Source organism: Hyperoodon ampullatus, assembly GCF_949752795.1.
Source record: "Hyperoodon ampullatus genome assembly, chromosome: 3".
Classification (NCBI taxonomy): domain Eukaryota; kingdom Metazoa; phylum Chordata; class Mammalia; order Artiodactyla; family Ziphiidae; genus Hyperoodon; species Hyperoodon ampullatus.
The window spans coordinates 55,528,125-55,553,748 of NC_136916.1; the positions used below are offsets into that span (position 1 = coordinate 55,528,125).

At 51.3% G+C, this 25,624-nt stretch overlaps 1 protein-coding gene across 2 annotated transcripts in view; it reads right to left on the minus strand.

Annotated features, from left to right (window-relative positions):
• IGDCC4 (immunoglobulin superfamily DCC subclass member 4) overlaps positions 1–19,434 on the minus strand; it is a gene marked incomplete at both ends in the record, with an annotated part of 35,079 nt that extends 15,645 nt beyond the window's left edge. For both annotated transcript variants that reach the window (XM_079700376.1, XM_079700375.1), the window contains 5 exons: positions 801–941; positions 2,291–2,427; positions 8,939–9,080; positions 9,780–10,121; positions 19,365–19,434. In XM_079700376.1, coding sequence (XP_079556502.1) covers positions 801–941; positions 2,291–2,427; positions 8,939–9,080; positions 9,780–10,121; positions 19,365–19,434 — 832 coding nt within the window. The remainder of the gene's footprint in view (positions 1–800; positions 942–2,290; positions 2,428–8,938; positions 9,081–9,779; positions 10,122–19,364) is intronic.
• Between the last annotated feature and the right edge of the window lie 6,190 nt (positions 19,435–25,624).

Genomic DNA, 25,624 nt, shown 5'->3' on the forward strand with positions numbered 1-25,624 from the left:
GTAAGGGGTGGTGTACCAGAAAGAGAACAGGCTCTAAAGTTTGGGTCCTGGCTTTCCACCTTCCTCTCTGAGCCTCAGGTTCCTCATCTGCCCACTGGGAATAATAGCCCTGGCCCCTACCCTCCTCCAAGGGCTCCAGCAGGAGAGTAGGTTGCATGCTCAGTAGACTGCAAGGTGACGTTTGGCCGGCACCCTCATTACCCTGATAGCATCGATAGCATCTCCTGTAACGCATTCCCACCTGGCACTCATCACTTGCTGCCTGATACTGTCAAGCGTCTCGTCATGGATGTGTGCTTATCTCCCTCGCACAGACTGTGAGTTCAGAGGGTAGGCCCCCCCTTTTTTATTCACTGTGCCCAGCATGAAGCCAGGCACACAAAGGTGGCAGCACACTGGGTGAACCAGGAGGTGCTGTGTAGTTAAACAGACCAGCAGCGGGTCCAAGTTCCACCTGACTCGCTGGCCCCTTTCCAGCTCTCACACATTCAGTGTTGTGAGGACTGGAAACATAACGTGGAAAACCGAGCCCAGTGCCCCACCCCCCAAGTAAGGTCTCAAGAGTGCTTTCGTTGAGTGGCAGACTTAGCGCGCTTCGTAAAGGAAACTTGCTACACGGATTGATGATTAATTTTGTCCAGGCTCCCTACCCACACTCAGCCCTGGGACAGGAGTTAGTTCCTACCACACCAAAGGTCTGTGACCATTGCATGGTCACCCTTAGAGCTCCTTGACTTGGGGATGCGTGAGATGCCACACCCTTCCTCTCCCATGCCCTCAGGTCCCTTCCCTCCACTTACCCTGTCGGACCCAGGACACGAAAGGGGTGGGGTCAGCAGAGGCCACACACTCCATCACCACACTCTGGCCAGACACCACGGTGGTGTTCTCCGGGGCTGCCACAATGACCACGTCCTGCCCCCCGATGGATGCCAGGGACCCTGGAGAGAGGGCAGGCCAGCAGGCAGCCTTACGATCAGGCGTCTTCACATGCAGCACCCCACCTGATGTGCACAGTCACCTGGTGAGGCAGGTGGAGCAGGGAGCAGCCAGGGTTCCATCTGACAGATGGGAAAGCAGCTGCGTAGTTCAGCAGAGCTGGGACTGGAACTCAGAGCTCTTTCTCTGGGAGCCAGGAGAGGAATAACCTGACCTCCGACACACCACCCCCATTCTCCCCTGTCAGATTGAACCCACCCTCCAGGCAGAGAACCAGCAGGGTCAAGAGTAGACTTGGAAACAACTATAACCCAGTTTAAAACAAAAGAAAAAAAAAGAGTAGACTTGGAGTCTGGACTTGGAGTCAACAGTTATAGCTTCTAGTTCTAGCAAGTCGTTTCTCCAGAGGGCCTCGATTCCCACGTGGGAAAGGCAGGGGATGGGTTCGAGTTTCTGCCAGCCTGGCAGCCCCCTGAGCACTACTTCTCTGCCAAGTTCTGTGTGACCCTGGGTCCCTGGGTCAACATGGTGAATACCCTGTTTGTCCAGCAGGTGGAGGCAGAGACCCCGGGCACGGGAGGGAGAGCGCACCAGACAGACTCAGCGCGTCAGCTAAGCCCTAGGAAGCAGGGTAGGAGTGGAGGTGTAGGGGATGAGGAGGGGGATGGGAAGAGATGAACGGAGGGGCGGGGGTCGAGGGGAGATGCCATGGCAAAGGGAGGCAAGGGAGAGGCCCTTGTCGGAGGCCCGGAGTGAGATCTACTGAGCACTTGCTAGGCACCAGGCACTTTCAAATCTTATCTCAGCGATTCTTACCACCTCCCTGAGCTGGACATTTGATAAGGAACCCAGGGTCACGCAGATGGTGAGTAGAGAAGGCAGGATTCAAACCAGGTCGTTCTGACCCTAAAGCCTGTGTCCTTCCTACTGCATCACCCTGGGACGGGAGATTTTCAGAGAAATGGAGAGAACACGAGCCCCAGACCATCAGGAGCCAGAGGCACAGCAAGCAGCAGCAGGGTGAATCCCCTTCAGGGCACACAGAGGGCCGGGGACCAGGGCTTCAGGGCACCGACACTCCTCCACGGACGCCTCACCTCCCCAGCCCTGGACGCTCCACCCAACTCAAGAGAACACAGAGCCTAGCAGGAAGAGAGCCCTGAACTGGGAGTCTTGGGTTCCTGCCCCAGTTCTATCTCTGACTTGTTGGGTGGCACTGCCTTCTCTGGGCTTTATCGCCTCGCCAGTCACTTATTTGAAGGCAGACCTTGGACTACTTGAGGCCCCGCCCAGCTCCAAAATGGCCGACTCCAGAAACCCCCAGGTTTCCGCACCCAGCCAGCCTCCTTACCTCTGTGGGCCACGCGGAGGAGGGCCTCCTGGCTGAAGCGCTGGTTTGCGGAGTTGGTGGCCACGCAGCGGTAGGAGCCTGCATCACCTTCCTGAACGTCCAGGATCTGGAGGACCCCATTGGGAAGGGTGATGAGCCTTGGGAAGAGAGAGAGGGCACCTGTGAGGTGGGCAGGGGCTCCTCAGGGAGGGTAGCACGCCCAAACAGTCCTGGACCCACCTTCCCCTCTGGCCTGAAATACCTAGAGCAGTTCACTTTCAAGCTTCACTCATAATAAAAGAAATGCAAATTAAAACTACAAGATACCATTTTCTCCTATCAGATTAGCAAAGGTCAAAAGTGTTTTTTTTTAATTAATTAATTTATTTATTGGCTGCGTTGGGTCTTCGTTGCTGCGCCCGGGCTTTCTCCAGTTGCGGTGAGTGGGGGCTACTCTTCATTGCGGTGCACAGGCTTCTCATTGCAGTGGCTTCTCTTGTTGCGGAGCACAGGCTCTAGGCGTGTGGGCTTCAGTAGTTGTAGCACGCGGGCTCAGTAGTTGTGGTTCGCAGACTCTAGAGCACAGGTCCAGTAGTTTCGGCACACGGGTTCAGTTGCTCTGCAGCATGTGGGATCTTCCCGGACCAGGGCCCGTGTCCCCTGCATTGGCAGGCGGATTCTTAACCACTGTGCCACCAGGGAATTCCCAAACGTCAAAAGTTTTTGTTTTTTAAATTTTCTTCCTTTTTTGGGGGGAGGGGGCACATAGCTTGTCCAATCAAAAGGTTTAATAACACTCTTTGTGGATGAGGGAATGGGGGAAGGCAGTCCTGTCTTGTTGATGGTCACGCCAAATCAATACACCCTCTTTCAAGGGCAAGCTGGCGATATCTTATGATCAAACCTGCATGTGCCTTTTGAACCAGCAACATCACTTCAAGGACTTCATCCCACAGATATTCTCGTACATGTACACAAAAACGTATGTCTAACGATATTCACTCCAGCCCTGTCTGTAATAGCAAAAGACTGGCAACAGTCCAAATGCCCATCTGTAGGGTGGGAACTAGCTAAATTGGTCTGGGTACATTCACACAATGGAATGTTATGCAGCTGTTAAAAGGAGACAGTTCCATGTGTACTGCTATAAGACCATCTCCAAAATATGTATGGTACAGAACAGTGTGTGTTTGACGCGTACACTTATATGCTTTTGCACTGAATGTCCGTGGTAATAGTGGCTATCTCTGGGGAGGGGACCTGGGATCCTGGGACCTGTCCGTGGGAGATTTAATTTTCATTAAATAACCTTCTGTATAGTTTGAATTTGTTTACCCCCTGCCTGTATTACCTCCTCTCTCCCTGATAAAATCCCTTCTATTCACACTATCTCATCTGAACCTCGAAATAAGCCCAAGGGATAGAGGGGATCACAGCCTTCATTTTAATGGTGACAAAACTAAGTCTTGGAGGGAGTAGGGTATTTCCCCAGGGTCTCACAGCTCGAGCAGAGTTAAAACTGGCACCTAGGGCTTCTGGTGCCAAATCCCACGTTCTTCTCACTTACTTGTCTCAGCAGCCATTAGATGGCTGAGAATGCCAGTGGAAGGGACGTGGTCTCCAGTAAGTCCCAGTCAACACGTACACTACTGAGGAGGAGCAGGATGGATGAGAGTGTTGTTCTCTGCCCTTTTGGTGAGGGTTGGAAAGCAGTTTGGGCTAGAAGGGCCCAGAGACCTTGCTTGAGAGAAAGTGCAATCCCAGGCAGGGAAGTGCCCATGGGAGCCAGGGTGGTGGGAAGTAGAATGGGCTCTGGCCCAAGCAGGGAGGGAGTGGGTCTTCCTGAATCCTCTAGCTGTGATCCCTGCAGGGTCAGCTCGAGGGTGAGAGTTCTAATTTCTCACTAGAGCAAGTGGCCTGTGGATGTAGGCTAGGCCAAGGTCAGGGAGGGAATGGGGCAGCTGTGCACTTGGTGAAGATCCCTTGGCTCGTGGGGAAAGCAGGGTATGAGAAAAATCTAAACACAGGAGGAAAGAACTAGCTCAAGGGTGTTGGGAGAGAATTCTGGCCGTGAGCCTAGAAATCTGCTGTGGCCCAAAGACTTAGAGAAAAAACATAAACCTGCATCACTCCTTCCCTCAGCTCACAGGCAAACCCATCTCTGCCCCAGAGTCTTACCCTCAGTTCCAAGAGCTGCCCACATCAGTGCTGGGACCCACAGGGGAGAGGGGACCAGAAGGGGCAGGGTGGTTGGAGAGAAAATCCTGGGCCAGGACCCAGCCTGCTGCCATGGAAAATGTGATGGGAAATGACAAGTGGGGAAGGACAAGCAGGACCCATCTCAGAAACAAGGCCCCCATCCCCATCCACGTCTCCTCCACCTAATATTCTCTTGCCTGTAAGACCCTTCCTCCTTCCTCAGTCTCCACAGCTGTTGTCAGCAGGATTCACGCCAGGAGCTGCCCACACTTCCTAACCCCAAAGTTTCTCACTCTTTCCAGGGAAATTGTGCTCCAGGTATCCAAGAGCTAACACCTCCTTTGACAAGTAACATTGCCTTAATTACCTGTGTTGAATGAATGAATGCGGGTGTGGTGCTGTTGCTAGAGCCAACACAAGTGAAATGGAACCACTTTTAGTGTTCATTTAAAATCTCTTCTGCTTTGTTAAAATGTATTTTAAAAAGCTCTGTCCTTGGAAGAACGTCCAAGACATATTGGTTAGTGGGGGGAAAGAATTCACAAATCAGTGTTTATGAAGCAATTCTATTTTTGGAAAATAGATAAATGATATGCTAGGATGTGCACAGAAAAAGTCAAGGGTGGTAAAGCTCACGTCATTCGTGGAGGTTTTCTCTGGGAGTGGGGTTACTGTGGGGCTCTTTTTTGTTGCGTTTTTAAATTTCTTGGTTACAGTGAACATTTATTAGTTTGGAAATATAAAACTTAAAAAAATTTTAATGGAAAAAAGCATGTGCCCTTGTACACTTTGTTTTGTAACTCCTGGCTCTAATATAAAGGCAGCTGTGGCATAGAGGAGAGAATTGATTCCAACATGTGATTTTTAGCAAGTGACATCACATGTCCAGGCCTCAGGTTTCTAATCTGAAAAATGGGTTTCATAATTCTTGCCTACTTCACAACCCCAACCCTGTTAATGTGTCATAAGCTCTCATTAGATAATGGTGACAGCTATCTGTGCTCAGTTTGTAGGTGACTTTTTTCCCTTTAAGTTAGTATGTTTTATCATTTTAAAATGAATTCAAATTTCAAATAAAACAAAATAGCTACTTATAGAATGAAAAGCAACATCTAGCTAAAAGGAAGGGACCGTTCTCTTTCCAAGCCTGAGCCTCAGCCTGCTGCCCATACCCGCAAAAGGCCACTTGGACCCCGGGATTCAAGAACAGAGGAGAAATGACAGCTGCTCTGAATTTCCTGAGGGCCAAGGAGCCTCCACCCTGAGCGGTTCAGAGATCCACCCAGGGAAAAGGGACACTAGCCGAGGGTCACATGAGGCTGACCGACACGTTGGACCCTAGGAGATGGGTAGGGCAGAGGACTGGACTAGGGAGCCTGCAGTAATTAAATCCATTAGTGCCATGGTTTTCAAGTGTGAGTGAATGGTGATAACAAAATGATTTCAAGTGGATCTAGACACAGGTTTTTATTCCAGTGGTTATATATTTATTTTTATGGCTACCTTCTATTTAAGGTCAGTGCTGCCGGTTTTCCATTTTACTGCAGTGAGATAATGTTCCTTTTTAGTATGTGTTAAAGTTACAAAAGAGAGTTGATTTGAAGAAATGTATTAAGTGTTGTATAAATGGCTGAGGGATGGCCAAAAATATGACAGGGGTTTGTGAATGCCTGCGATCTGGGAAACATTGCTCTCATTGATTACTGGTTCCCGTGGAAGAAAAATTATCCCCTATCATTAGAAATTAGTAAAAGTATCAGGGAATTGCCTCAGGGTCTAGTGTTTACCATCAGTTCCCAAAATATGAACATAGACCCTGACAGAGTGTGCTTATTAATTGCACATGTGCACAGCCTACACCAAGGCATATGGTCTCCTTCAAATCACTGGGTTGAGTTTATGAATAGCATATTTCTATGTGAACTCTATCTGGGTATGTGTAAAAATACATACCTTGGGCATAATCAAGCTGCTGTTTTAGATATTTCTTTATTTCCCCCACACACACAATGTGCTGGGACATGTGAGCCTGGCTTATTTATAGATGAGGATCACTTTTCAGAGGACTTGGGGGCAAACACTCCCAGAGGCCAGGAACTGGCAGCTCCAGCCTCCTGGGAGAGGCCTGAACTAGAAGTTGGGAGGTGAGGGAACTCCTCTGTTTGCTGAGAAACTTTGGGGAAGTAACTTCTCTGCTCTGAGCACAGCTGGACCACTCCACCTCTAAGCCAGCCTGCAACAGGAGTTTCTTCAGACCCTGTGGCTTCCCCACTCCAACCACCAAATCATCCACCCCAGGGCTCCGCTGTCACATACTCTAGCTGTGTGACCTGGGGCAAGTGACTTCTGTCTCTGATCCTCAGTTCCCTCATTTAAGAATTCAGATAACAGTATCTGCCACAGCCATACAGATAGACCTGGAAGGGGGTTCCTTATGTGTTAAGTGAAAAAAAAGAAGTTGCAATATAATCCCATTTTTGTTTTCTAAAAAAAAGGTGAGTGAACAAAAAACCCAGTATGTACAATATGATCCAAAATTTTAAAGAGAATATTTATAAACATACAGGGGGAAAGTCCAGAGGATAGACATCAAAACTAACAGAGGCTTTCTATGGGTGATAAAAGGACGAGCCATTTTTGTTTCTTCTTTTTTGTCTATATGAATTTGAAAAATGCATCTAATAGGAATATAAACTATAAGTAAATAGAGGAAAATATGAAAAATAAGGAACACTTACCTTGAAGGATCATGGGAAGGATTAAGTGAGAAAACACAGCTCTAATTAAGTGAAGCCTCTTGTGACTTTTAACGCGGGGAGAGTTTTCTGCTCTCTCCCACCCTCTCTGGGGGCTGTCCCAGGAGTAGACTCTCACTTGGTTCTCATCCAACAACTCTCTCACAGCGGTGAGAGGCTCCACATTTAAAAGGCATAGAACTTGGGACTTCCCTGGTGGTCCAGTGATTAAGACACTGTGCTCCCAATGCAGGGGGCCAGGGTTCGATCCCTTAGGTCAGGGAACTAAAGTCCCACAAGCCATGCGGCGCGGCCAGAAAAAAAAAAAAAAGAGGCATAGAACTTAAAATGTCAGTGCTAGGAAGGCTGGGTTAGCATTCCCAAGGTCTCCTCCCTGGAATGCTCATTCCTAGGATGTTAACGGGGTTCCTGAAAGAGGGGCTTTGGGCAAATGAGTCTAGGAAGCATTTGGTTAAACAAGTTAAACAGGTTTCTCAGGGCCCTGTCAACTCCAAGAGGGAGATTTATAGGCAGTTTCCTCATCTTATTTGACTACGGAATACTTTTTTTTTCAAGAATCATCTTTAGGGACTAACGTTCTAAAAAAGAACACACTTTGGAAACCATGATCTAATCCAACCCACTGGACCAGCGGGGCTGACTGATCACCAAAGTCAACAGGATCACTTATATCTTGACCTCTCGCTCTTCTTCCTCACAACTGTTGCAGAGATGTGGCCTGGGGCTTTTCTATCTAGAAGCTTCTCTTACACTCTCACCCCTACCTAGACACGGGCAAAAGTCAGAGGAGATGGGACAACTTAATACACTGAAGACAGGTTAGTTCCAGGGCAGGGAGAGCTGGAAACCAGTGTTTCTGAGCCTAAGGAATCCCACCTCTGCTGGGAGAGGAGAGTGTGAGCTGGTAACTACAGCTAGAGAGATGCAGGGAGAGGACGGCAGCGTGGCTGGAAAAGGCCTTTGGAGCCACATTTCCAAAGGTGTACGACTCCATGTGGTGGCAGCCGAGTCATGAGTCCAGTTCCAAGACCACAGATGCAAATGAGCCTTGTGCTTTCTGGACATGCTGTGTGTACATCTGGGCCTTCCCAGGAGGCCGCAGTAGGGATCAGGTCCTGGGTCTAGCCTCTGCTTCTCTTCTGCCCTAGAAACCCTTCCCTAGGATTGCTCCATTGCCTTTATGGGGAGAGAGGAGGGTGAAACAGGAAGGACCTCCACAACCTAGTTACCAGATGCTGCACCCCACTGAATGGAACTGAGAGGAGAAGAGAAGTTATGCATCCAAGGTAGAAACTCCAGAGGAACCTGCAAAGGGAAACCCTCCCAGCAGCCTCTGGGCCTGGAACGAACAACAAACGTTCTGCCAATGACTCACCGTGTGGCCTTGGTTAAAGCACAGCTCTTCTCTGGCCCTTGGTCTCCTTCTCAATAAGGCAAGTGGTTGGACTACATATGCTCTGAAGGACTCGATAACTGCTCTCTACCCAAGCCCCATAGCTTGGTGGGTGGCTTTCCTCCCAGGGAGCAAAAACTTCTGACCCAACTTCTCTTTGGGACCAGAAATGGGCTGAGCGTCAGGTGGTGGTTGGCTCCTAAGTCAGTTTGGACAAAGGGAGCCACCCTGACTCTAAGAAGCCCAGTTCCTGAGCACATCCCAGAGCCCTCCTTCGCTGCCCCCTGGGACCCACTCTCCTCTTGCCCACAGGACACTCACCGAGGCTCCTCAGGCAACGTCACCTGGTCCTTCTCCCAAGTAATGACAGGTGCTGGCAGCCCTTCAATGTGGCACTGAAACCGAGCGGTCCCGTTCTCCTCTACCGTCTGAGACTGCGGGTGCAGGGAGAAGCCTGCAAGTGCTGGGGATGAGGACAGTGAGAAAACGCAGGGACAGGAGAGGAACACAAGAAAGGAGGCCACAGCGAGCAGAGACGGGAAACATGCACACACACGGACACAGAGAGACACAGGTTGACAGAAACACACGCAAAAAGAATTCAGACCGACGGAGACACAGTTGGAAAGAGGCAGTCAGAGAATAAGAAGTGGTGATGACCTGTCAGATGCTGCAGGCAGAATGAATTCCAAAGTCCCCCTGCCTTACATCACCATATGGTTGGACTACAGTAAGATGTGCATTTCTTCTGGCCCCCAAATTGTTTCATGGTGATCTGTGCCTCCTGAGAACCCCCAAGAGTGAGTGAGCTGGACAACACAGCTCGGGTCTACACGCTCCACCTGCTATGGGGGTGGGGAGCACCTTTGTGCCCCTGACATGCTTACAAACCTCTCTGGTGGGCTTCCTGGAGGAGAGCACAAGTCTAGACTCTCAGACTCACAGGGAAGGAAAAGGAGGAGGAGCAGAAGAGCAGGCAAGAAGTGAGACTATTGAACAGTGAGGCAGACAATACCAGGAAGGGACCCACTGAGCAGCACAGGAGGCAGGGAAAGGGGGCGTGGCTCAGAGACAAAACTTTGTGCGAGTATCTAACTGCAGACCCCACTTCCCACACCCCACGTCTTATGGGCCTCGGCTCAGTCCAAGATGTAGCACTTACTGGCAAGCTTGACCACCGCAGCCTGGCTGACCACCACTCCAACGGGGCTGCGGGCCAGGCAGGAATAGCTGCCCTCAATGACCTCTGAAGCCCCAGGGTCAGTGCCGTTGGGAGCTGGCAGCTGGGACAGCCACAGGGAGCCATTGGGTAGCAGGCGAAGGTGGTTGTGCTCGGGCAGGACGCCTCCATCCTTGCTCCATGTGACGCTGGGGGGGTGTCCTGCAGTAGCCGCCCCCAGACCGCAGTCCAGCACCGTGGCTTGCTCCGGGCCCAGGATCACTTGCAGCGGCCCTGCTCCACAGCTCAGCGACACGGTCGTCTTCCGGGGCAACGGCTGCTCCCCTGCGTACAGGAGGGGGCACCAGGGTCATCAGTGTGTGTCCTCCTACATCCCACAGCCTCCGGAGCCCGAGTCACCCACCCCGGGTCGAGGAGGGCAAACCTCAGAGAAAGAGGTCTCACGGAGAGACCTGTGTCTGGATCCTGGCTCTGCCTCTGACTAACTGTGATCTTGGGCCAACGGCTGCACTTCGTTCCCATCCTTCCCCCGCTGCTCAGCTTCCTCATCCACAAAATAACACAGTTCATAGCAAAAAAGTAGAAGCAACCCAAATGCCTGATCACCTGATGAATAGATAAATATATTACTCAGCCATCCAAAGAAATGAAGTACTGACACTTGCTACAACATGAATAAACCTTGAAAACTTTCCTCAAAGTGAAAGAAGTCAGTTATGAAATGCCACATATTGTATGATCTCATTTCTGTGAAATGTCCAGAATAGGCAAATCCATAGAGACAGAACGTAGATTAATGGTTGCCAGGGACTGGGGAGAGGGGAGAATGAGGAGAGTTGGCGAAGGGATCGAAGGTTTCTTTTTTAGGTGATGAAAATGTTCTGGAATTAGATAGTGGTGATGGTTGCACAACCTTGTGAATATACTTGAAACCACTGATTTGTACACTTTAAACGGTGAATTTTGTGGTTTGTGAATTGCATCTCAATTTAAAAAGACATAGTCATTCCTTCCTCAGAGGGCCGTTGTGAGTGCTCAATGAGATGCTGTGTGCTAAAGGGGTACAGCACAGTGGCTGGCCTGGCACAGAACTGGGGCTCAGTAATGTCATTCCCTCTCCTGGAATCCGACAGATCGTCCTGACCACTATTACCCAAACCACTTCTGCCGCAGTGACTGGGACAGGTAAGCTCTCCTTCCTGCAGCTGATTCCCCCAAAGCCACGCAGCAAGCCAGTGCAGAACCCAGTCCCTAACCTTTTCCAGATGCCTCAGAAGAGCCTGCAGCTCCAACACTGCCCTGGCCGCAAAGGGAAGAGCAGGAGAACAACGGAGGAAGGGAATGCCATCCCAGGGTCAAGGCAAAAACACACAAATGCCAATTTTTATCATTTTAACCAACATCTATCTCAGCAAGGCCCAGTAACCGTTATTCATAGAGAAATAGTTGGTTCTCTTCCAGACGGTTGACCTGCTGCCTTCCTGTCCCATAAAAGCTTAATGCCCCGAGGTGCCCTCTTATCCTCTGGCCTGACACCTTGCTTAAAGGCACAGTGGTGCGTCTGAGAGTGAGCCAGGGACAGAGGTGAGGACAATGGTCCACACTCATTACAAGGCAGGCCAGGGCTGACAGAGCCCTGTCAGGGGCATGCAGAAAGCACAGTGGCTAAGGACTCCGGCGACCCTCAGTTCTAGACCCAGCTCTGTCACAGTCTAGCTGTGTGGCCTTGGGCCAGTCACTTCCACCTCTGGGCTCTAGTTTACTCAAATGTAGCGGGTGATGTCGAAGATTCTATGATGCTAGGATTGTTCAGTGAGCTGGACTCACCTACTCCTGAACAGATAGAGAACATCATCTAGACACACACAAAAAACTGTAGACACGACCGGCCATACCTAAACACGTGCTCCCCCGTCTCTGCCACACCCATCAACACCTGAACCCACATATATGCCAACATTTAAACCCCTGAAGAGGGTCAAGACTGAGGGGAGAAGAGAGGTCCTAACTGGCTGAGATAAGGAGGCCAGGGCAGAAGCCAGGCCTCTGACACCACAGTGGGAAGGACAGACAGACAGGGTCTGAACAGGCCTCTGCCTTTCTTAAAGGCTCCGCTGGCACCTCCAGCTACACAACTGGGCTCAGCATTACTAGTGGGTGCAGCAAGGAGAAGGCAGCCCTTGCCCTCACTCAGTTTCCAGTCTAACTGGGGAAACCAAACTGGCATTCGCATCACTGGGGGCCATGAGCTGGGGTGGAAAGAGCATCTGACCCTGGGGCAGAAGATCAAGGTTCCCGTCTTGCGGCTCCACCTACCAGCTACGTGATGAGCCACTTTACCTCTCTGGGGCCCAGTTTCCACATCTGTAAAAAATGAAGGCGATACTATGGAGCCTGTGAGGATTAAACACGATGATGTTGGTCAGGTCTCCAGCCCAGAGCCTAACGGGCATCAATCAAAGAATGGGAGCTCATTCTTTAAAGGCATTTCGTAAACTGGAAAGGGATGTACAAATGCAAATCGCTATTCTTAACATCCAGTCCCTTCTCTATCTGAGGCCCTAGATTCTGATGCAAACACGGTGGGGGGAAGGCCAGCCCGGGCTCTCAGCCCAGTGGCTTCCAATTGCCCCATTCCAGCCGCTGAGCAGTCGGTTTGAGTTTCAAGGGGGAAAAGCCCCACATGACACGAATCCCTGAGCCCTCCGGCAGCCTCCCTACCCCCCAAAGCACGTCCGGGGCTTGGAAAATCCCCCGCTGCGCTGAACAAACAATGTGAACAGTTGGGGCCCGAGCAGCTGCTGGGTCTGTCAGCAGCCTGGGCTCCTGCGGGCAGGACGGCGGCCAGAGGGGCTGGGGCTTGCTGGGGAGCCCAGAGGAGGCTCCGATTCCCTTCCTGAATATTCATGGATCAGCAGATGTCTGGCTGCCCCACCTTGGAGGAGCCCAGCACCCAGCAAGGCAATGCGGAATGGGAAACCAACAGGGATGTAGATGTGGGGAGAACCTGGGATCCCTGTGGGGGTACAGGGCTGTGCCAGGAGCCCAAGCTAGCCCACGTTGATGGAAACGTATGCAGAGCCTGAGATTGCTCATTTTATAGATGGGGAAACCGAGGCCCAAAAGGGGAGGTTCTCACCTCTCTGGGAGACAGTCTGGGGAAACTGTTCTTCTTGGACATCCTGGGCATGAACCAAGCATTAAGGAGACAGTTGCTCCCAAATAAGAGGGTTCTCTCTGCCCCAGCACCCAACCCAGCTTCTGTGCCCAGGACGTGCATCCTTAGGGGCCCACCGCAGGTGCCACATCCCTCCGTGAAGCTGCCCCTGCCTTCCCCAGGGAAGGGTTTTCCTGGGTCTCACGTCATGTAGCCACTTGGAGGTCCCTTACCCATTCTTCCTCTTGCCTTCTTGCCTTAAGGCGGACCATGGGATGTGGTGGGACAAGCCTTGGCCTGGGGTCAGAGTTCTGGGTCCATCATGGGTTGTATGACATTGGGTCCGCTTTCCTCCTTTCAGCCTCGGTTTCCCCAGTCTTAAAATGAAGAGTTGCCACATTTCTCATTTTCACCAAAATTCTCCCAGCGGCAGAGGAGAATGTACTCAGGAGGCTTGCTGACTACCTGAAATGTTTTTATTTTTAAACCGCTGGCACATTTTGCATCCTATTCCATTACCTAGCAGTGTTTGTTTTAATGTAAATGTGGTTCCTACACCACCAAATCTTTTTGGAAAAGTGATGCTCTGGGGAGTGGACCTTGTTTGTCCAGTGGTTTCGTGGCTGCCCCTTTCCTGCCACCCCCCAGGAGCACTTCTCAGTGGTCCCTCTAAGGACTGGGTGGACATAGCGGACACTTGCTGTTGGCCAGCTTTCTGCCTCGAGGGGAACTCCCTCTCCCACAATCCCTTCTCCTCAGTCTCCTCGGTGGGACCCTGCCAGAGACATGGAGCTTCTATGCTTAGGAGCCCCAGGGCCATCTCTCAGTCTCCTTCTTCTGACATTATTTTACCCATTTACAGGATAAATTAGATTTTATGAGGCCAATTAGAACCCAGACAGAAAGGAGATTCGCTGCTGAGCCCCAGGGCCAGCTCAGTGCTGTTTTGTGGGACTAGTGTGGGCCTGGCATAAGCCAGGGTTCCATTCTTCAGTGAACTCTCAGGAAAGAGGCTGGGACTGGGGGATGGGGTGGGGAACAAAGCCGAGATGCCTCCTTCATTAAGCCAAGAACTTGCCACAAACATCAATGCCTTGTCATTTTTTAATTTCAGGGCCCACCAGATTTACAACTTGTTTTCGGTCTACACGGGCAATTCTCCATGACGCCATCACCACACTCCTCTCCCAGGAGACACAAGTCAGTTTCTTCCAGAAACCTCCTTCCCCGCCCCCCACCTTGGCTACCTCCCTTACCACACACTAAGCCCCTCCCACAACAGCTGGAAGGAGAGCTTGGGATAGTTGCCTGGGACACAGGGAAGGCAGCGTTCCCTTCATCTGTGATCCTCAGGAGACAGGCTCAGCCTCAGCAGACTTGAGAGCAAAGCCACTCAGCTTGACCTGCCTACCTCCTGTTCCCTGTCACCCTGGGTCCCCACCAGACTAAACCACTTCCCGTTCTCTGAAAGCACAATGCTGTTCCATGCGTTGCTTATGCTGCTCCCTCTTCCTTCAGTAGCTGTGCCATCCTGGGGTCTGATTTAGACGCCTCTCCTTTTTTTCTGCCCCATAGGACCCTGGGCACCTGGGTCATTGCAATTAGCACTCTAGATTTTTGACTTGCTTTTCTGCCAGCTAGGCAACAAGCCCAAGATTATTGTCCTAGTCAGCATTCTAATTCCCTAGGACCTAAAACACTGTCTGGCACATAGTAGGTGCTCAATAAACAGTTCTTGAACAGATGAGTGGACATGCGGAGACACACTCAACAAGGTAAGACACAGAGCCCCTCATACTTTTCCAAGCCTCAATTTCCTTATCTGGAAAATTATAGGAACTCCCTTCAGGGCTGGGGATGATGTGGATAATATACGTGGAAACTGCCTAGCATACTATGTGGCACCTATGAGACATGTAACAAAATGCTTAAAAAGCACCAAGACAGGGAATTCCCTGGTGGTCTGGTGGTTAGGACTCCGCGTTTTCACTGCCGTGGGCCCAAGTTCCCTGGTCAGGGAACTAAGGACTAAAATCCTGCAAGCCGCCTGGCGTGGCCAAAAAATAAATTAAAAAAAAAAAAAAAAAGAAGAAGCACCGAGACAGAACAGCAAACTCACATTGAAAGAAACTCTTCTACTTAAACATTACCAGGACTGGGGAGCTCACTACCTCACCTCTTCTGCTATATGGATGGTCTGATTAAAAGTACCTTCCTCAGACGCAAGAGGGAGGAGATATGGGGATATATGTATATGTATAGCTGATTCACTTTGTTATAAAGCAGAAACTAACACACCACTGTAAAGCAATTATACTCCAATAAAGATGTATTAAAAAAAATACCTTCCTTGTGTGCCCAACCTTGTCTCTCTATGCTCCATTCATTTGCCAGAGCTCCAAACTATGTGACAAGGTAATGAGCCCCTATCGAACCATCTGGAAGTCTTGGCTCTGCACCAGCTTCCATGCTCAGGTCTGCACCTGAGAGAGAATTTACTGAGCCTCGGCTTCCCGGACCACAGTGACCCCACAGCCCCTCAATTCCAGAGGAATTCCTCAGCTTCAGCAGTGAGGCACTAGTAGCTGGCAGCACAGCCAGCCCCAAGGACAAGGATTCCATTTCTCCGCACGTCAGCCCCAGGTCATGCTCTCTCTGGTTTTCTTCTCTCCCCCCAGGTGCCGTCACCTGCCTCTGACCAGGCTGCGGCTGGGGTCCTCCCCCATCAGAACCACTCTTCCTCTTCCTTCCCCCCAACCGGGGGAGCTGGGAGCCCCCAGGCCTGCTTGGCAATGACATCTGTTCTGCATCTGGAATTCTGTGTCAAGTCTGGTTTCTGTACCTCAGAAACAGCGGAGGCAGAACAGGATGCGGTGGGTGGGGATGGGTGGAGCAGAGTGGATTCCAGAGCCCATACCCAAACACACCACCTGAGGGGGGCCAAGCCCAAAGTTGTTGATAACTTCTCAGGTGAGGGGGAGGGTGTGAAGAGAGACTGAACCTGCGTTCATGTGTACCAAATCCCGGGAAAGTACGGCTGCTCCAAGAGCCAGGAGACTGGTTCCAGTCCCAGTTCAGTCCCCATCCATGTAACTCTGGGAAGTCACTCAGTTTTCTCATCTGTAAAATGGGTTCATGCTAAAATTATTTCTAAATTCCCCTCAGTGCTGACATTCAATGATGCTAATTGTGGGATTACTCAACTTGAAACAACGTATGTACCTTTAGGAGAAAAGAAAGGAAATGCTGATTTACACATAATGTATGATTACTTGGGCCATGAAAATACATACAGGATCAATGAAGGTTTAGATAACTTCTGGATTATTTAGATTCACTATTAAGAGAAACTATTGGGTTGGCCAAAAAATTTGTTCAGGTTTTCCGTAACATTTTTCTTATGGAAAAACCTGAACGAACTTTTTGGCCAACACAATATATTTGACCTGGTTCCTAATCTCCAAGATGAGGTCAGAGAGGGCCCCAACACCCCAACTAACTGAAATTGGTCTCTGAGCTTCTGGGCTGAGAAAGGGATGGAGGGGGGAGTTTCCCCAGTGAGGAGAAAGCAGCTCTCTTGTTCTCAGAGCCCTCCTGCTACTGACCTCTGGCACCACCACCCCCCAAATTCTGACTGGGTGGAAGGGAGAACCCCACTTCTTGCATGTGGTGAAAACAGAGCATTTGGCATCCCACCACCACCCCCAGACAGGAGTCCCATTCGCATACATCACCCCAGTTCCCAAGCCCTGACCCAAGAGCAGTGTTCGGGGGAGACGGGCAGTCACTATCTTGACTCCAACACCAGCCCTTCATTTTGCCATGTCGAGGCTGCTGAAGTGTCTATTATGTTTTACTTCTCTCTCCCTCACTCCCTACAAACTCAATCTATCCTCACATCCTGCCGATTCTGCTTCCTAAATATCTCTAGAATCCACTGTGGCCATCCCAATTGCCACTACTCTAGTTGCCAGCAACATCCTCTCTTCTGGATTACTACCACAGCCTCCCAAGAAGCTGCAGCTTCCTGCCTCCATCCTGTCCAAGCATTCTCCACATCGGCTGGAGTGAGCTGATGCAAAGCTGATCTTAAAACCCTCCAAGGGCTCATGCAGGCTCTCAGGCCAGAAACCTTGGTGGGGCTTACAAGCCCCTTCATGAGTTGGCTCCAGCCTCCATCTTCAGCCTTCTCTTTTGACACTCTGTGGCCCCTGTCCCATTCCTCTCTAACCTGCCCCACCCTCCTGCCTTGTGCTCTAAACTCCAGACAGATTTAGCTTCATTCAGTGGTCTAAACGAAGTCACCCCTGAGCGTTTGCACATGCTGTTCTCTCTGAAAAACTCTCCCCATCATCACTCTCCTGCAGGGCCAACTGACCCTCTGCACTGAGCTCTATTATTTACCGCTTCCTGGAGGAAGCCTTTCCTGACCTTTCTAGACTACCTGTCAGTCTCCTCCTTATTTACTATATTTCAGGCACCAGTCACGTGCTAGCCGAAAAGGGTACTCAGTAAATATTTGTTGAATGAATGAATAAATGGCCTCCGTCCAGATCGGGGAGGCTAGTCAGAACTCTATAGGAGTGTCCCCAGGCCTGACGAGCTTTGCACACTCAAAGGATTTAGGACTGAGGGCGAGCAGAGTAGTTGCTTCAGCCACGCACACTGCTGCCAAGGGAGCCCCAGCTCGGGCCCTGCCCCTGCCTTGTGCACTCGGGAGCCCCAGAGAGGAAACTGAGCCCCTCGCAGGGAGGCCCCACCGATACTCCATAATGCCCGAGTGAGTGCAGTTCCCAGTCCTGATTCCGCTTTGCTAGATGACCCCGAGCCCGGTCCGGAGCTCTCAGAAGAGCAGAAGAGGGTGGGCCCAACTATTCGTTAATCCCCTGGCCTCCAGGAGGACAGACGCTTCTCTGGCACTTCCCCTCCCCCTCCACCTGACAACCCCAGGCCCCCCACTTCCCTAGCCTAGTCGCCGGGACCCCGCCCCCAGGCGGCCTCCTGCCGGGTCCGCAGTCAGGTCTGAAAAGGGGCGTGTCTTTGTAGGCAGAGAGGGGGTCCGAGTAGTTCCCGAGACTTTCCCACCCGCTGTTTGGGCTTCCTGGAGATGGGCCGGGGCGGGCCAGGCGGAGGCTCCTTCCCCCCTCCGCCGTCCCTGCCTCCCTCCCACGTGGCCTGGCTGAGTCTCTCTGGAAAGCCACAGCAGCTGGAGAGAAATCCCCCTCCCCACCCCCACCGTCAAGTCCCTCCCCGACTGGCTCCGGACACATCCTCAGCTCCCCCCTCGGCTGGGAAGGCGAGAACTAGGCGAACAAAGCGGGCAGCCCATCCCCCTCCCCAGCCCTACCAACCACCTAGCCCACGGGCCGCTCCGAAACGCACACAGCACCGAAAGGGAGAGGGCTGGGGGTGGAAGAAGGCTCCCTAGGCAGAGACGCTTGGGACTCCGTCACCCCATCCCCAGCCCTCTCTCCAGTGAGGGCAACTCTGACTCTTACCCACCGTCACCTCGCATTGAGGTGGGGGGTTGGAGGAGGCCTTGCTGACCCCGTCCACCCTTCTCAGATCTGCCCCTGGGGGTGGAGCAGGAGTGACACGCGTCCCATCCTGAGAGCGGGTGTCGGACAAGTCCACGAAAGCAACTGGTTTCCTGCGCCCTCCCCCAGCCCACTCCCGGCCTCGGTTTGGAGGGGGCAACACTCCCGCGCTCCCCACCCCCTCCGCCCAGCCCCACCCAGCTTCAGGGACCACACCCACCGGACAAAGTTGAGTATTTTATCACCACTATTCCCAGTCAATCCGCAATCTCATGCTTCTGTCCCCCCACCAAGGACATGGACACTCTCCGAGAGCCAAGGCCAAATATTAGCTCAGCCCCATAAACACAATTACACACGCTCTCGACACACAAATGGAGGTGCAGACACCCCCCCACACACACACCCCTTTACACTCCCAACCCAGAGACACGCGCGGTAAAGGCAGAGCCCGCCCTGCACAAACCACCGGCACCTCAGCCACGGCCCGCGATGCCACGCCGCGACCGGCCACGCGCTGCGGACACGTACGCCCCGCAGAAGCCCCCTCCCCATTCTCTGCACGCGGTCGCGCGCCCGCGCGCGCGCGCGCACACACACACACACACACACACTCACACACTCACTCCGGACTCCGCAGACCAAGGACACACACCCCCTGCGGACAAGTACGCGCCGCAAACGTCCCCGGCCGCGGCTCGCAGACCCCAGAGCGCAGGCTTCGCGGGCACAAGGACGCGCAGCCCGCGACCCCCGGCCCCAGCGCTCGCTCGGGACTCGGGACGCGCCGGCCCCACAGCCGGCGCAGCCCCGGGTGCCGACGCACAGTCACCCCGCAGCCGCTCCCGCCGCTGCCTCAGCGCCCGCCCTTACCGCGCGCGGCCAGCAGGCAGAAGGTCAGCGCGATGAGCCCGCCGCCGCGGCCAGCGTCCCCCCGCGCCATGGGGCCGGGCCCGGGCTGCCGCCGCCGCCGCCACCTCCTCCTCCCCGCGCCTCGGCCGCCGCTGCCGGGGGAGGGCGCGCCGGGCTTCAGTGGCCCGGGGAGGCGCGGCGCCGCGGGCGGGGGCGCGGCCTCGGGGGCCCCGGCCCGAGCGGGGGCCGGCGCGGGGGCCCGGGCTGCCGCCGGCTCGCCCGCCCCTCCATCGCCATCTTGGGCGAGCAGCCCGGACGGGGGCGCCCAGCGGGCGCGGCCGGTCGGGCCCCGCAGGGGACTCTGGCCCGCGCGCTGTGACCTGCGCCGCGCAGGGGCTCAGCTCTTCTGGGGTCTGCGCCCCTCTGCCTCGCCCTCTCCGGATCTCCATGGGCCCCCCCATTTGGGCAGCTTGTTTCTTGGTCTGTCTCTTCGTCTCTCTGTCTCGGGGTCTCTTTCTACCTCGGTGTCTCTATTTCTTTTCTCTGCCGCTGCCTCAGGGTCTCCAACATCTCTCGGTTCCAGGCTCGCTGGAGGCAGATTCAAGGCCTGGGTTTCTGTCCGATGACCCCATCTTGCCACTTGAGCCAGTCCATTCCAGCCCAGGTCCTGGCCTGAATCCTCATTAGCTTCTCCACCGGCAGACCCGCTGAAGACATGGCGGTTCCCTCCTCATCCCCATTTACCTCGCCCTTCCAAGCTGATGGCTTCTCTTGACCTGCTTCTTTTGCTCTTGGGATAACCAACCCCAGCAGGGCATTTATTCTACCCCAAGCACTGCCACACTCAGACCTCTCTGCAACCCTGGGAGAGACAAGGAAGGTTTGATTGCTCCCATCTTTACATGCAGGGAAACTGAGGCTGGAGGAGGTGAAGTGACTTGCTTAAGGACCCGAGGCTAGGGAGCAGCAGATGCAGGACCTGAACCCTGATTTTCTGACTCCAGAAGGTCATTTCCCACTCATTTTTCAACTGTGCTTTCTCTGTCCTAGCCAGACTGGTTGTCTCAGTATCCCACAAACAGTTCTTTTCCTAAAGCCAGGGATTCAATGATCAGGCAAAGTGTAGGGAGAGGAGTACAGATTGAATGACCTATTTAATGTCCTTTCCAAGACCAAGACGCCATGGTTCTTCATCCCCTCTATCTCCAGTGTTCCCATGGCTTAGAGCCATTTTGTCTCTGTACCCAGAAGGTACTTTACCCATCTGTTGCTAGCTAACCCTCAATAATGACCAGCACTTTGCAGGTCTAACGGGTTCTGGCATTTATTCATTCATTGCCAGGCCCATCAGCAGCATTTGACTTAGTCCATCACTCCTACTTGTTTCTCTTAGTGGTCTCATCTGGTCATCAAGGCTTTAAATTACATCTTTATGCTGAAGATGCCTACATTTATATCTCAGCCTGGACCTTCTCCCCTGAACTCCAGACTTGTGTATCCATCTACCTGCTCAACATTTCCATTGGCTAATAGGCATCTCAAATTTAACCTGTCCAGGGAATTCCCTGGTGGTCCAGAGGTTAGGACTCCGTGCTTTCACTGCCGGGGAACTAAGATCCCTGCAAGCCGCTCAGCTTGGCCAAAAAATTTAAAAAAACAAAAACAAATTTAACAGGTCCCAAACTGAGCTCTGATCCTCCCTATTAAACCTGCTTCTCCCACAGTCTCCCCCATCTCAGATCGTAGCAGCTCCATCCTCCCTGATGCTCAGGTCAGAAACATTGGAGCCATCCTTAACTCTTCACTTTCACATCCTTCACACTTCACCTTCCTGCTACCACCTTGATCCAAGCACCATCACCTCTCACCTGGATTGTCACAATAGGCCCCTCACTTGTTTATGTCATTCTCCCACTTCAGTCTTATCTCAATACAGCATCGAGTGATCCTATTAAAATGGGAACGAGATCATGCCACTTCTCTGCTCAAAACCCACCAGTGCCTCCTAGCTCTGAGCAAAAGCTAAAGTCCTTCTTATGACCGGAAAGCCTATGTGATCTGGAGGGCTGTTTTACCTCTGACCTCACCTTCTACGCCATCCCCTTTGCTCACTGCCTCTCCAGCCACACCAGTCTCCTTGCTGTAACTTGATAGCAGTCAGTCCCCTCCCTCCAGCCTCTAGACCTTTGCCCAGCTAGTGCAGGTCTAGAGCTCTGTCCTCCACCCCTCATATCCTCACAACTCCCCCCCCCCACCGCCATAACTCGACTTTTTTTTTTTTTTGGGGGGTGTTCATTGCTGCGCAGGGGATTTCACTAGTTGTGGTGAGCGGTGGCTACTCTTCATTGCAGTGCAAGGGCTTCTCATTGCAGAGCACGGGCTCTAGGCATGCGGGCTTCAGTAGTTGTGGCACACGGGCTTAGTTGCTCTGAGGCATGTGGGATCTTCCTGGACCAGGGATCGAACCCACGTGCCCTGAACTGGCAGGCGGATTCTTAACCACTGCGCCACCAGGGAAGTCCCTATCTAACAGTCTTTAGTCCCGTCTTTCTAACATGCTCTATGTTTTACTTATTTTATTTGTAGTCTGTCCTCCCAACCAGAAAGTGGGCTTTGTAAGGACAGGGATTTTTTTTTTTTTTTTTTTTTTTTTTTTTTTTTGCGGTACGCGGGCCTCTCACTGTTGTGGCCTCTCCCGTTGCGGAGCACAGGCTCCGGATGCGCAGGCTCAGCGGCCATGGCTCATGGGACGAGCCGCTCTGTGGCATGTGGGATCTTCCCAGACCAGGGCACGAACCTGTGCACCCTGCATCGGCAGGCGGACTCTCAACCACTGCGCCACGAGGGAAGCCCAAGGACAGGGATTTTTGTGTGCTGGGTTCACTGCTGAATTCTAAGCATCTTGACCAGTATCTGACACTGTGTAGGTGCCAGGGGGCCAGGATAAAAGATACAAGTCACTGCTCACAGGAACAGTTGTGTCCTAAGTGGCATGCGGTGGCAGGGAGAATGGGAGCAAGAGAAGGAAGGACTAACCGTGTGTGGTGGGGGACTGTTGAGGGAAAAGTCTCCACAGCATTGTTGATTGTTTTAGATGTTTGACCTAGGTCTTGACAATTTAAAGAGGGAAGAACTGATGGTGGGGGAAGAAACACCCTGTGCAGAGGCCCTGTGTGTGGCATGAGGGCACAGGAAATGGCAGAGCCAATAATTAACTGCATTGATATTCACAGGTCACCTGTTATGGGTCAGGCCCTGGGCACTGGGAGCAGGGCGGTGAACAAGATGGTTCTTGCCTGCATGGTGCTTAGTCTGAGAAGTGAGTCTACTTAGCCTGTAGATAAGTAGACAGGCAACTATAATACTGTGTGATACAGGCTGGGATGGGGTGCATGGAGGAAGGGCACCCAGGCCAAACTTGGGGAAGGCAGAGAAAGCTTCTGGAGGAAACAAATACCTGAACCAGTATAAGCAGAATGTAGGAAGTGCGAACTGGGCAGGAGGGCAGGGGTGGGAGATGAAGCCAAACAGGGAGACCAGGGCTGGGTGAGCAGCCCTTGCATGTTGCCTAGAAAGCAGTTGATCAATCGAATGGATAAATGAACAAACAATCTGTCACCACATGAAGAGTGTCACTAATTCCATAAGCCACACACACAAATCCAATTAATTTCTCTGCATTCATATCTTAGCACACAGGCTATGGGCGGGGAGCAGGTGTGAGGTGTGACAGGCTCATGCCAGCCAAACCCAGTGTAAAGAATAAGAGCCATGGTTCTCGTCCTGCCTCTGTTACAGACTTGCTCTGGGACCTTGGACAACTTCCTTCCTCTCCCTGAGCCTCAGCTGCATCACTGAGAAAAATAAGAGGGCTGGGGGATGATGCACATTTCTAACCAGGAGTTCCAAAGAGTTCACACCATTAAAAGTGGATATGGCACTGGTCTTAATTTCTTTCTTTTTAAATCAATCACTAGGGCTTCCCTGGTGGCACAGTGGTTAAGAATCCACCTGCCAATGCAGGGGACATGGGTTTGAATCCTGGTCCGGGAAGATCCCACATACCGTGAAGCAACTAAGCCCATGTGCTGCAACTACTGAAGCCCACGTGCCTAGAGCCCGTGCTCCGCAACAAGAGAAGCCACTGCAATGAGAAGCCCGAGCAGCGCAACGAAGAGTAGCCCCTGCTCTCCACAACTAGAGAAAGCCCACGCATAGCAACGAAGACACAACGCAGCCAAAAACAAATAAATAAAATAAACAAATTTATTAAAAATAAATAAATAAAGTATTCTATTATTTTCCCCTTTCAAATGGTACCATGGAACACCTCCAGGTGCATGTGTGGTGCGGGGGGGTTCATGGGTGGAGGGCCGACGGACACTGTCACGGTTTCTACCATTAAACAGCTTAAATTTTTTTCAGTCTTAGTTATTTATAGGTTGTTTAATTAATAGCCACGTTGGACCACGAGATCTATGACAGGAAGCATGAGGAGTACTGATGGCTAAACTACAAAACTCTAATGCTGAGGAGAGAATGATAATTTTGCAAATTTACCTGTGGTTGATCATCATCAGAAAAGAATGTTATAGTCTTCTAATCAAAAGTCATTAGTGAGGGACCTCCCTCGTGGAACAGTGGATAGGGCTCCACGCCCCCCATGCAGGGGGCCCGGGTTTCGATCCCTGGTCAGGGAACTAGATCCCACATGCCTGCTGCAGCTAAGAGTTCGCATGCCGCAACTAAAGAGCCCGCTTGCCGCAACTAAGACCTGGTGCATCCAAATAAATAAATATTAAAACAACAACAACAAAAACAACAAAGTAATTAGTGACTAATATGTCAAAAGCCAGTGTTTAAAAAAATAAAGTCTAATGATAATTCAATCTAATCTGGCTTTTTATTTACCAGAAAGTCAGACCGATTGTATCTGTAATATGTTATTTGTTGACAAGTACCTCCCAATAGATCAGTGGCCCCCAACCTTTTTGGCACCACGGACTGGTTTCACGGAAGAAAATTTGTCCATGGACGAATCTGAGCGATGAGGAGCGATGGGGAGCAGCAATTGAAGCTTCGCTGGCTTGCCCGCTGCTCACCTCCCGCTGTGCAGCCCGGTTCCTAACAGGCTGTGGACTGGTACCCGTCCACGGCCCGGGGGTTGGGGACCCCTGCAATAGACCCTAAAATCTTATATTTCACATTTCAGAAATAAAACTAAAAATTTTTAGGTTATTTTTTCACTTTAGCACAAAATGCAATCATAAAATGAAAGCAATTTTTGTCTACTTTTTATCCTATAACATAGGATGAAATTTCAACTTGCATTTGGTCCCCATTTAGTCTTGTTTGCTGACTAAAATCAGCACCCATCACTTCTTAAATAGGGTAGAGTGTTTTTTAACTCAGTTTAATTAAATGTTAAAATTTTCCTCAATTAACAACATACTGTTATAATTTTTTTTCTTAAAATAACTTCTTTGAGATAGTCTAATAGAGAGGTAACATCTTGGGAACAGGTCAACATAGGGGTCTAGAAACTGGGAAAAGGCTAGAAGACTGCTGTTTTTATTAGTTTGACCAGGTGGATGGGACGTTATCAAATAAAGAGAACAGAAGGAAGAGCCAGACAGAGGAGAGGGGAGACAATTTGCTCTTTTAACATCTTGAGTGTGACATGTCTGCCTGGCCTGGCAACCAAGTGAAAAATGTTAAAACCCTGGAAATGCCGTTTTGATCTGAACAGAGAGATCAGAACCAGAGAAATTATTTAGTGAGTTGGTACTTCTATCAGAGCATCTAACACACTTTATTATAATATACTTCATTAAATTGTCTGGCTCTACTGCCCTACAGTAAGTTCCTTGTGGCAGGAACCATGTGTATCTTGCTTACTCTTGTTTTCCTGGGATCCAGCACAGCGCACAGCATATAGTAAGAGCCCAGTGAATGTTTTTTAAATGAATGTTTTTTTTAAAAGTTACTCCTTTATCATATACCATGTAAAAATGGTGAGTGTTTTAAATCACTAAGGGAGTTCTCAAATAGCATATTACTGTGAAAGGGGTTTGAGCATCAAAAAGTGTTGGCAAGTGTTTGTCTGAGTAATCTCTAAGACCTCAGTAGACTCTGCGACCCTAAATCAAGAATTTATGAACCACTCGCTCTGTAGGATGAGCTGTGGGGATCTGTGGCATTCACATCATTCTTGAATAGATATCAGAATCTACCACTGTAGTGATTTTAAAATACAGCCGCCCCTCATCCCTCGGTATGTG